Source organism: Microchirus variegatus, assembly GCF_963457635.1.
Source record: "Microchirus variegatus genome assembly, chromosome: 3".
In the NCBI taxonomy this organism is placed as follows: Eukaryota; Metazoa; Chordata; class Actinopteri; order Pleuronectiformes; family Soleidae; genus Microchirus; species Microchirus variegatus.
The window spans coordinates 29,301,810-29,313,702 of NC_139804.1; the positions used below are offsets into that span (position 1 = coordinate 29,301,810).

The following is an 11,893-nucleotide window of genomic DNA, read 5'->3' on the forward strand; positions in this document are numbered from 1 at the left end:
GCGAAAACATGACATAAGAATTAGTTTCCCAAAGACGCAAATTCAAACATTTCTGTCCTATACCTTAGGCATATATAAATTATTAGGTTCATTTAGCTTCCAAAATGTAGGTTATCCAAATATAAAATAAGTCTGTGGCATATTTTGTAAAGTACACTCTAATGCATGTCTTGCACATATTGTTTACAATTAACTTCTTTTATGTTTATTCTAACTGTTCATTGTTTGTAATGGTTTTAAGCAAATATTCCTGCCTGCACCCATTTTGTTCCAAACAATGCAAAGCACCACTCAAATAACAAAAGCTATAGCAGTGACGAGTGATTTGTGGAACAGCAAAACAAATACTAAGACATTTCCACAGGTAATCAGCAAAATAAATAAAAAATAGTGCAATTCCTGCTCAACCTGTTCCTGTGTTTTGGGTTAATTTTGTGTTTGTTTTCTATGTGTGTATTTTTAGAGAGTAGAAAATGGAGAACAAACATGTTTGGTTACTCAAATAATGATAATAAAAAAAGAGTGCAGATTGTCTGCGGTTTAAGCTGCAGACTAGGAACTGTTCAGACTGTGCAGATGCTGTAGGTAAATGTGTAACTTCACAAATGTAGGACACAGTGACTTTTAAAGCAGCTGCTTTTGGTAGACACTTTACAAAGTTATAATAATGACAGCAAAGACAATAAAGTAACTTTTCTGAGTAACCTGACTTTTGGACAGGTGTGACAGAGCACAGGTGTATACAGTATCAGTGGCGTTGTGTGGCCTACTGTAGCAAACATACTGTATAGAGAATGTGTGTGAGAGTGCATCAGAGTAATATCATGCTCATTAATCTTAATTTCAATCAAATTTGGGGGTTTGGAAGTTAAGATAGAAGTATTTGTCTTGACTGACTGGACTGAAAATGTTCAGATAATTTTAACACACCGTTACTGTCGTCTGCCACACACTAAATGCTCTGTACAATGCAATTAACTCCACCCCCATCAACTATCTGTGACAATCACATCAGATGATTTAATCAGCTGAACCTTTGGAACATAAATGCACTGGGTGATAAATTATCTGACACCCCACTACAGTTATCAAGATACTGGAGTGTTCTCAGTGAGGGGTGTTTCATCATGGCTCAGAACACCAGCTGGTTTAGACTTTGCACCTGCAAAATGAGTGGTTAAAGATAATTCATCTCTAATACCATCAGAATGGCTGTGTGACATGTTACATACAGAAATGGTTAAGAAAAGTAGGGTGATAAGTGATAAGTCAGACAATGGATGCTTTCCATATACATATATATATATATAATTTATGTAAAGTGGGCAGAATAAGCAACCAACTGTGGAATGGTTGAAGTGTCTTAGTGAAGAACAGCAGGAGTGTTAATTTCCAGTTTAAATGTGAGGTTGTATTGGTCCTACATATCAATGTTTTGCTGCCTCTTTCTCTTTGCCCTCCCCCATCTGGGCATTTCATACCACTGACCTTTGCCTTGGTCTGGCCTACATTTTAAGTTTTATACACCAGAGAAAAAATGCAGGACTTTGACTGGCTTACACTTAAAACCCCACAGGTCAGATGGTAGCTGACAGTATGAGGTGAATGAACATAATCCTGACATTGCATTATACTACCATCCACTGTGTGACTTGTTTTTTACTGTATCATTTTTGGACTGTTTATTCAATATCTAATGTCAATGCCAGACGAAGGCGTGTGCGAGTCGTGTCAGATCACACACAAGGTACCAGCTCTTCAAAACAGCAAAAAACCTGAGGCAATAAATCTCAAATAAGTAGCTAAACCAGCAATATTAATTTATGAACAAAATTATAATACAAACAAACCTCATCTACTACAGTATGTCATGTGATCTGGAGTGGCAGTCAAAATGCTATTAGTTTTGTATTTGCTTTCTAATTTTCTTTATTTGTGTCATGATGTAAACAATTTCTGAACTCCAGCTGTGCCCTGTTCCTATGTAAGTTGCTGGCACACTGTGTTACTGTAGGGCTAAAAGGGGAATCGGTTTAAATCATCCTGGCTTTTATTGAAAATTGCGCATGTATTATTGTATAGAATATGATCTGTTAAAGTGAAAAGGTAACTTCTCGTTGTTTTAAAGCCTTTCAAGATTGGGTTCCTTGAATCAATACAGTTAAGGCAGAACCATATCCTGCAGGAGCTCCCGTCAGACGTGTTTTCACTGAACAAACAGGAACCTACTGTAAAATGGCACACCTCAAGGAGTGGTGGGACACGCACAATGCTGCACACAACACAGGCCTGAGGACTATATTTAGACATACAGGTGCATTTGACTTTTGGGAATGAACAACCAACTAAGCTGTTTTGTTAACAATTTGACTATTTGAAAAGGGCCGAGGGCGCAGGAGCTCAAGACTGTAGTGTCATATTTTAACAGATGGGAAACATCCACACTAAAACACCAATACCAATTCCATTTGTACCGACTACTTATGGACTAAAGTGTTGACCTTTCAACAAAAAGGAAAATTGAGGAAAATAATGATAGCACTATTACTTCCTAGCACAAGCTGACCAGACACATTCACATTTGGTACGTTTCCATGAATAGTTGTATTCACTAAGCTGGACTACTGTCCTTGCCCCAGTACACAGGTACTGGAGGGGAATCAATTTATTGATTGAAATTAGTCTACCTTCACTGAGTTAAAGGTGGTGATATACCCCCTTTCAGCAACTTTAGCTAGCAGCAAGTGGTAAGCAAGTGATGAACACCACTTGGAGTCTGGACTTAGCCATGATTTTCCATGCTGTCTTTTTCTGTGTACCAGCCTCTTTTATCATTTCCAGGTGGGAATAAAGTGTGAAGCACATCTCAACCAGCCCAATCAAATATATACATGCACTAGTAATTAGACCGACTTCAGGAAATATGATTTAGTACAATTACTACAACAGACAGGAAGAGACAGAACCATCATTCATTCACACAGCATTACCATGTCTCCAGGGGTCCTTGGGCTCCACTGCTCCAGAAACAATGTCCTCATCTGAAGGAAATGTCACCTTTTTGCCACTTTGCTTTTGTTTATTGTCCCCCTCCTCCACTGAAGGGTACAGTCCAACCTGGTTTGTGGCAGGAGCGTCTGTGCTGCTCACCTGACTTACATCTGACAGGCTCTCTGCCAAGTTGGCAGGTGGGTCCTCCTTGGACGAGGGCTCCGAGTCTAAAGCATTGTCCAGCAATGATCTATTGTTTGACGATTCAGCCTCCGATACCCCAGTCTTATCCAGACTCAGGGCCACACCTATGTCCATGCCCCCACTATCGCCCCTTTCACCTACTACAACATTAATGTCTTTATCTTCCTTCATTTTTTCCACGCCAGTGTCACCCTTGTGCTGCACATCTGAGAGGATGTAGCTGGTGGAATTTGCAATCGCAGGAGTGTCTTTGGCAGTGTTCTTTCCATTTCCATTGACCTCGTCAATTTCCAGTGTATTTTGTACCTGGTGATTATTCTCCTCCACTGCCTGAAGGTTGTCAGTGAGCTGTGGCATCACAAACGTTTCAGTGGCCTCTGTGGGAACAATAGTGTGCTTTTTTGTGTCACAATCCGTCATCAGTTCAGAGATCCGTGGGGTGACCCCTTCTGTGTTGCTGGTAGTGTTGCATTCATCGTCCACATTGCTTTTTGTCTTTACATTGCATACATCTAAACACTGCTCCTCGATATTCATGTTTTCATTTCCAGTAAAACTCAAGTCTTTAACTGTGCCAGACAGCCTAGAAAGTATGTTATAGGGATGCTGGCTGACGAGCCTGACACTGATCTCTGACTCACAATAACATTAGTAGATGTGCACCCATACTGATGCTTAATTGACCAAATCACATTCCAGTGCAATATGATAACAACACCTAAATTACTAACGGTTTATTCTATTGTGGTAACTTACAGTAACACTAGTTCACCTGTGATTTTGGTGCATTAGTGCAATAATACGCAAATATTACAACATAAAATGAGAGCCAAACACAACTGTTCGAGAAATTATTCAGTTGCTGGACCAGGTAACTTTGTCCAACTATGACCCAATAAGGCAAGCGGGTCCTATTATTACTTGATAAGGGGAACCGAGTCAAAGGCTGTCTGTTCGTCAGCACATTGTCGGCAGTATTTAAAAGGACCAGTCAGTCAGTTGAAAACGATCAAATCACTCAGGGTGCCTCCATTACGCTAGCAATGTAAGCGTACTGTCCTACACTAAACACCTATGCATTTGCATGGATTTGAGCGAGCAAATGTTAGCTAGCTTGCTAAAGTTGTTGGCCAACAATGACATTCAGGCCCGTGTACGCTCGCATGTCCGTCGCCTGTTTACCCTCGACAAGTCCATTCTCCTCCTGTGTGTAACGGGATGATAAAAAACAAATGTTTTCCGGCTCTTGTCTCACCCTCTGTGGTGCTGCTGCAGCTCAGCTCGCATCACAGCCCTCGACCAGCGGCAGCCAGAAAAAAAACAGGCGTCACACTCCGAGCACTGGGCATGTTTCGGTAGCTAACGTTGACGCTAACGAAGCCGCGCCGAAGATGGAGTTTTCGACACTAACAACACCAGCTATTTAATGGTTATTCTCTGAATATTCCGAAGCAGCTGGGTGTCGCGGGTCTCTCTATCCCCGGTACAAGTCTGTTGAACCTGTTTTTCTTGTGGTGCCATTCGCTAGCTTGTTGAAGTCCAACAATTGTTTGTTCACACGTCTGACGTCAACACGTTGTTACCCACGGGGTGCGTTCAGAACGCGCACTGTTTCCATAGGTGTTACAGAGGGTTACAAAAACAGCGGCGCTCAGTTATTCAGAGGGAAAATTCAAAAAATACACAGCGGTCGGTCCAGATAGAGACATTCTGTTCATGCGAATCACCGTAACACCAGTTTTCTCATTGCATGTTTAAATATGTGCAGCGGCGGCTGTGTTTGCTTTGATATTGTGCTTTAATATTGTAGCATTATTTTTGTTTACGCATTGAACTGGAGAACATTAAACTTAAAAATATAAAGATTTTCTCATGTCAAGTCAAAAAAATAAAACATACGTTGTATAAAAACCTTTAGAATGAAGCGCATATGGGCATATTTAAGGTTTCAGTGTGTAAAAGGGATATCAAATGGTGAGACTGTTGCCTGGATCAGTCTGTGTGACGTCATCTCCTGAAATCGAACGAGCAAAAGTACACGTTGTGTTGATGTTTGAAAATCTAATTCAAATAGACAGTGGGCAGATCCAGGGAGGAAAACATATTTCATTTACACCTAAATATGTGACCTTATGCAGGTGTGATGAAAATATGTAGAATTTCCAACAAATTTAGCACCATCACTCAGTACTGGGACACATACCTCATGTCAACACTGATACTGCTCTGTTAGAAAGGCTTTTCAAAGTACTTTGCAGGCAGGTGCTTTCAAGTATCTAGGGAGAACTTATCAGTTTCTTTGTTAAATTGAGTTCATCTGGTCTTCCATCTCTGTATGTGACAGACTGACTCCAATCTGTTAAGATCACCATTGTAACTTTGGTTCTATTTGTTTGGGGTCATTGGCATGCTGTGGACTAATCTCAGTAGCTCTGCAGAGACTATGTGAACTTACCCCTTCTCATACAGTAAGTACTTGCTAGAATTATAAGTAAACGAGTACATTTTATTTCTATCGCACCTTTCCTAGATATGGAATCAAAGTGTTTCACAAGACAATGCAAGTAAAATACATCTGGTCTGCTGACCTCAGACTCCAGGTTGTGTTGTGAAGCTGTAGCAGGTCAGAGATCTGGAGTTTGACCATGCAAAGCTCTAAAAAGATAGGGGCAAGATTTTAAAACGATTATAAAAATTTACTGGTAACCAGTGAAGGGAGGCTAACATTGTGAAGCAGTTTAGAATGATGCTCAAAGGACATTGGAGTCTAGATTTATTCAGCATTGAAAGCAAAAAAAAAAATAATCACCCTTTAAAACTTATGTAGGTTGATTCAGTTTGGAACTGGTTTGCATTTGTTCTGTGACGCCTGTTGCAGCAGGAAGCCCAACACTTGCAAATGTCCAATTTAGATTTCAGAAGGAGTTATTAAGAGCTTCCTAGATCTGCAACATAGTCCAATTGAAGTCTGTCAGTTTACTTCCTTCGAGTCCCAAACGTGAACAGGTGTTGAGGAGAATTTATCTTGGTGAAGTTTGGTCAACAGTGAAGGTTTTAGCAACGGCCACTTGACCTCTTGAACGTTAACAGTCAAGTTAAAATGGACAGCAAAACTGATCAGCCAAGTAACCACTTACATGAGCTATTGACAATGTTGAGATGAATATTCGGAAATAGCTGCACGAAAGTTTCTCAAACTCATAAAAGCACTCGACAATTATAAAAACATATGGCTTTAATGATTAAATAAAAACAATTGCATATTCACAGTTAAAACTCTTGAGACTCAACATCCTTAGCAGTGCTGTCATCCTTAGACACCTTGGTCTTCTTTGGCAAAAGGCTCGCTTGGATGTTCGGGATGACACCACCCTCTGAGATCGTGACCCCAGCCAGCAGTTTGTTGAGCTCCTCATCGTTTCTCACCGCCAACAAGATGTGGCGTGGAGCAATGCGATGCTTCTTGTTGTCACGACTGGCATTTCCTGCCAGCTCCAGGATCTCAGCACAAAGATACTCCATGACAGCCGCGAGGTAAACTGCAGAGCCGCTGCCCACTCGCTCAGAATAGTGGCCTTTCTTGAGCAGCCTGTGGATGCGACCCACTGGGAACGTGATCCCTGCTTTGGACGACCTGGACACTGAAGTTTTGGCTTTTGGCACAACTTTCTTTCCACGGCCAGACATCTTTGACTCGAGAAGATGACGCTGTCAAGAAAAGGATATATTCAAAGTTCTTATCTTTCACAAATAGTTATTCATTCGAACAGCATAAACATATAAACTCATCTTTCTGAGGTAAACCTCTGATTAACACTCACCAGGACTCAGCAGTTTCTCTGAATGGAGACAGGAGGCGTGTGGTGAAAACTGCTTTTGTACTTGTCACTTGGTAACGGGGTGATTGATGACACCTGGCATCTCCGCTGCATGAAGCAAACTCTCTCTCCAGTATTAGACTGCACTGCAGTGTCTCCCAGACTTTAACAATGCATGTGGAGATGTTTCTCATCCATATTTATTTGAAGTACATTTCTTATTTTCTTCTCAAATGATGTAAAAATCAAACACCTGTTTCATGTGATTTATTTTATGTATTGAGAAGGTGAGAGATTACACCTTGTTTCAGTGACAGTGCACTTGTGTTATTGCAATTAGTAATTTGTAAGTACAAGATCTAGTCGTGATTTGATATAAAATACTGACATTACAATTACGTTAGTATATTGCATAGCCCAAACATGGGATTCATCAACATGTTAGCTGCAGGTGAAAGTGGCAGCAGCAGGTGGCAGCACAGACCTCATGTTTAATCTTTACAGTATGTGACATCTGTCTGTATTGTCTTATTTGCATAGTTTTTTTTTTTTTTAACTAAAATAAGACTTTCTTGATCATAGTCCACTTATAAAACCAGTTAGTGGTGTCATGACGCTTTACATTACCATGAGGTGTAGGCCTGATATGCTGAACAACAAACTGATGACTCATCTCCCACCAGTGTGTACAAGTCTATATCAAGCGTTTCATTCCATCAGTCACATGCACACACACACACACACAGAATCTAGTGACCCATATGTGAGGTAACACATGACCTACTGTATGGTCGGACTATTTCAGAAAACACAGACCTACTGGGATTTTTATGCACAACAATCCCAATGTTTTCTTTATTTTTTAAATAGGGAATAGTTTGGAAAAAGAGGCAAGGATGCCTTTTGGGTAGCAGCAGTCACAAGACAATGGCCCAACTGGTTTGAAACACAGGTTTGTTTAAGCAAAACGGTCTTTCAGGAGAACCTCACATCGTGAAGTGGATTTTTGGGGCCACAAGTAAAATCTGGTCTGCAGTTTGTGGTGTGAAGCTGCAGCAAATCAGAAAAGTGGAGTTTGACCATGAAAAGCTCTATAAATGGTAGGGTCAAGATTTTAAAACGGATTATAAAAAAAAAAAAAAAAAAAAATCACTGGTAACCAGTGAAGGGAGGTTTAAACTGTAAAGATGTATAGAATGATTCTCAAAGGACATTAGAGTCAAACACCTGGGTATATTCAGCGTTGGAATTAAAATCACCCTTTAAAATTTACGTAGATTTAGTCAGTTTGGAATTGGTTTGCATTTGTTCTGAGAGGTCTGCTGCAGCAGGAAGCCCAACACTTGCAACAAACGTGCAATTTATTAGATTTTCATTTAGAGTTATTCAAGCTTCCTGGATCTGTAACATGGTCTTATTTAAGTTTGTCAATGTACTTCCTTGAGTCCCAAATGTGAATAGGTGTTGAGGATAACTTATCCTGGTGAAGTTTGGCCTCCAGTGAAGGTTTTAGCAACGGCCACTTGACCTCTTGAACGTTAAGAGTCAAGTTAAAATGGGCAGCAAGACTGATCAGCCAAGTAACCACTTACATGAGCTATTGACAATGTTGTGATATTTACCATTCATGCTGCCACAAGACATGTTGGGAAATGGCTGCACAAAAGCACTCGACAATTATAAAAACATATGGCTTTAATGATTAAATAAAACAATTGCATATTCACAGTTAAAACTCTTGAGACTGAAAGTCCTTAGCAGTGCTGTCATCCTTAGACACCTTGGTCTTCTTTGGCAGAAGGCTCGCCTGGATGTTCGGGATGACACCACCCTCTGAGATCGTGACACCACCCAGCAGTTTGTTGAGCTCCTCATCGTTTCTCACCGCCAACAAGATGTGGCGTGGAGCAATGCGATGCTTCTTGTTGTCACGACAGGCATTTCCTGCCAGCTCCAGGATCTCCGCACAAAGATACTCCAGGACAGCCGCGAGGTAAACTGCAGAGCCGCTGCCCACTCGCTCAGAATAGTGGCCTTTCTTGAGCAGCCTGTGGATGCGACCCACTGGGAACGTGATCCCTGCTTTGGACGACCTGGACACTGAAGTTTTGTCTTTTGGCACAACTTTCTTTCCACGGCCAGACATCTTTGACTGGAGAAGATGACGCTGTCAAGAAAAGGATATATTCAAAGTTTTTATCTTTCACAAATAGTTATTCATTCAAACAGCATCTGAGATGTCAAAATGTAGGGTTGCATGGCAGCTTCTACATACACACTTTAAAAAGAATCATATAAACTCATCTTTCTGAGGTAAACCTCTGATTAACACTCACCAGGACTCAGCAGTTTCTCTGAATGGAGACAGGAGGCGTGTGGTGAAAACTGCTTTTGTACTTGTCACTTGGTAACGGGGTGATTGATGACACCTGGCATCTCCGCTGCATGAAGCAAACTCACTCTCCAGTATTAGACTGCACTGCAGTGTCTCCCAGACGTTAACAATGCATGTGGAGATGTTTCTCATCCATATTTATTTGAAGTACATTTCTTATTTTCTTCTCAAGTGCACATGTTGCATGGACAAGGGTCAAATGATGTAAAAATCAAACACCTGTGTCATGTGAATTCTTTTATTTATTGAGATATTTCACATGGTGAGAGATTACACCTTGTTTCAGTGACAGTGAACTTGTGTTTTAGTGTAATTAGTAATTTGTAAGTACAAGATCTAGCCGTGACTTGATATATAAAATACTGACATTACAATTACGTTAGTATATTACATAGCCCAAACATGAGATTCATCAACATGAGGTAGCTGCAGGTGAAAGTGGCAGCAGCAGGTGGCAGCACAGACCTCATGTTTAATCTTTACAGTATGTGACATCTGTCTGTATTGTCTTATTTGCATAATAAAAAAAAACTCAAATAAGACTTTCTTGAACATAGTCCACTTATAAAACCACAGTTAGTGGTGTCATGATGCTTTACATTACCATTCAGTGTAGGCCTGATATGCTGAACAACAAACTGATGACTCATCTCCCAACAGTGTGTACAAGTCTATATCAAGTGTTTCATTCCATCAGAGTCACACGCGCACGCACACACAGAATCTGAGTGTATATTGGTCATACCTAGTGACCCATATGTGGGGTAACACATGACCTACTGACTATTTCAGAAAATACAGACTTACTTGGATTGTCATGTACAACAATCCTGAGTTTTTTTCTACAGAGAATAGTTGCCTTTTGGGTGGCAGTAGTCCCAAGACATTGGCCCAACTGCTTTGAAACACACAACGGTAACTCAGTCAAGCACTCACTATCAACAAGATATACAGAAGGGTTAGGGTTAGTCACAGCAGCAGAAGACCATCAAGTGACACCAGGTCCAGCCACACCTACCACTTTAATATCAGTCTTGTGTATCTAATAATATGGCGCGTCAATGTATATTCACTGGCAAGGCACAAGGCAGTTATATATATATATATATATATATATTATATATATATATATATATATATATATATATTTATATACACTATTTGAATATCACTGTAGTGCATGTATGTATCATGTCACCAATACATCAACATCAACATGAAGTACATAAAGTACAATATAAAGTAAAGTAGTGTATTGTGTGTGTGTGTATATATATATGTATATATATATATATATATATATATATATATATATATATATATATATATATATATATACATATATACATTTATATATGTATATACATATATTTAATGTATTTATTTTGTCCCTATGTGAGAACTGATGATTGCCCTTCTTCTGGGACTAGTACCGTTTTCAGAATTTGAATCTGAATTATTTACTTCCTCAATGGAGCAAATGTTCTGTATCTTAAAATATTATTAAAAATCAATCTTAGCATAGTGGTTTGAGCTGAAATTGTTAACTGCTTTGTATTTATATATCACTTTCACCCATTCACTCATGCATTATTCTTATCTTTCATTCACAAGGACACCATTGGCACGTAGACTAGCAGGGACTCGAACCCACAACCTGAAAGACAACTCCCACCACCACTGAGCTACCGTTGCCCACTATGGTATCTATGATACGGAACTGCACTTCTGCAGTGGACTGATGATGCTCTTGACCAATGTGACACCAAATGAGCTGTGGTCACACAGTTAGGTTTTCAGTTTCTGTTTGCTCCAATGCAATGACACGTTGCTCTGTCATTGTCAGTATCCTCATTGCCAGATTTGACCGACAGTGAGAGATGGATGACAGAAAGAGAGAGCGAGAGAGAGAGAAGTGCTCTGAACTTCACATGAAGGTATTATGGCAGAGGGCCAATGGCAGAACCCAGGGGAAGACAAATTAATCAGGGACCTTCCCTGCAGGTTGTCCTTGGACAGATTGGATGTGACTCACTTCAACCCCTCACCATCCTCCCAGCACAAGGCGGGTCACACAGGAGCACACATCTCTGCAACCTGACTCTTGAGTATAAAGCCAGGGCACACACACTGAGCTGATTTCTGATTGATGAGATTTATCTAATTCCTCAGCTGAGACAACATCAGGCTGTACGTCTGAAGTTTTTCATCATACGAATTGTCATCATTGAGACAAACCATTAGTTTTTTTTCTGTGACAGTCTCCTGAGAGTCTTCATCTGGATAAAGCCCGTGGGTCCTCTGTATTTATTAGCAACTGTAGCCACTAACACTGGGATTTGCAGTCTGCTGCCGAGTAAAGGAGAGGAGATGAAAGAGAGAGCAGAGGAAGTGGAGAAACCATCCAAACATACGATTTAAAACAGAGATTGAACGCAAAACCAGACACTGAAAGTCCTAACAAAATCTCTTTAGTGTCTGCAGG

The 11,893-nt window shown here is 40.3% G+C and overlaps 3 protein-coding genes across 3 annotated transcripts in view; all 3 read right to left on the reverse strand.

The window, feature by feature from the left end:
- Positions 1-3,908, reverse strand: part of ppp1r37 (protein phosphatase 1, regulatory subunit 37) — a 29,191-nt gene extending 25,283 nt beyond the window's left edge. The window contains exon 1 of the mRNA XM_083886948.1: positions 2,991-3,908. Within this exon, the coding sequence (XP_083743074.1) occupies positions 2,991-3,732 (742 nt within the window). The 5' untranslated portion in view covers positions 3,733-3,908. The remainder of the gene's footprint in view (positions 1-2,990) is intronic.
- A 2,557-nt stretch (positions 3,909-6,465) lies between these two features.
- On the reverse strand, positions 6,466-6,882 carry LOC310925331 (histone H2A, orphon-like; the record flags this gene model as incomplete). The annotated part of the gene is made up of 1 exon (XM_083887256.1): positions 6,466-6,882. The coding sequence occupies one exon, from the start codon at positions 6,880-6,882 to the stop codon at positions 6,466-6,468; it is 417 nt and encodes a 138-aa protein (XP_083743382.1).
- A 1,860-nt stretch (positions 6,883-8,742) lies between these two features.
- LOC310925312 (histone H2A-like) lies at positions 8,743-9,159 on the reverse strand (the record flags this gene model as incomplete). The annotated part of the gene is made up of 1 exon (XM_083887233.1): positions 8,743-9,159. One exon carries the CDS (start codon positions 9,157-9,159, stop codon positions 8,743-8,745), a length of 417 nt encoding a protein of 138 aa, XP_083743359.1.
- Between the last annotated feature and the right edge of the window lie 2,734 nt (positions 9,160-11,893).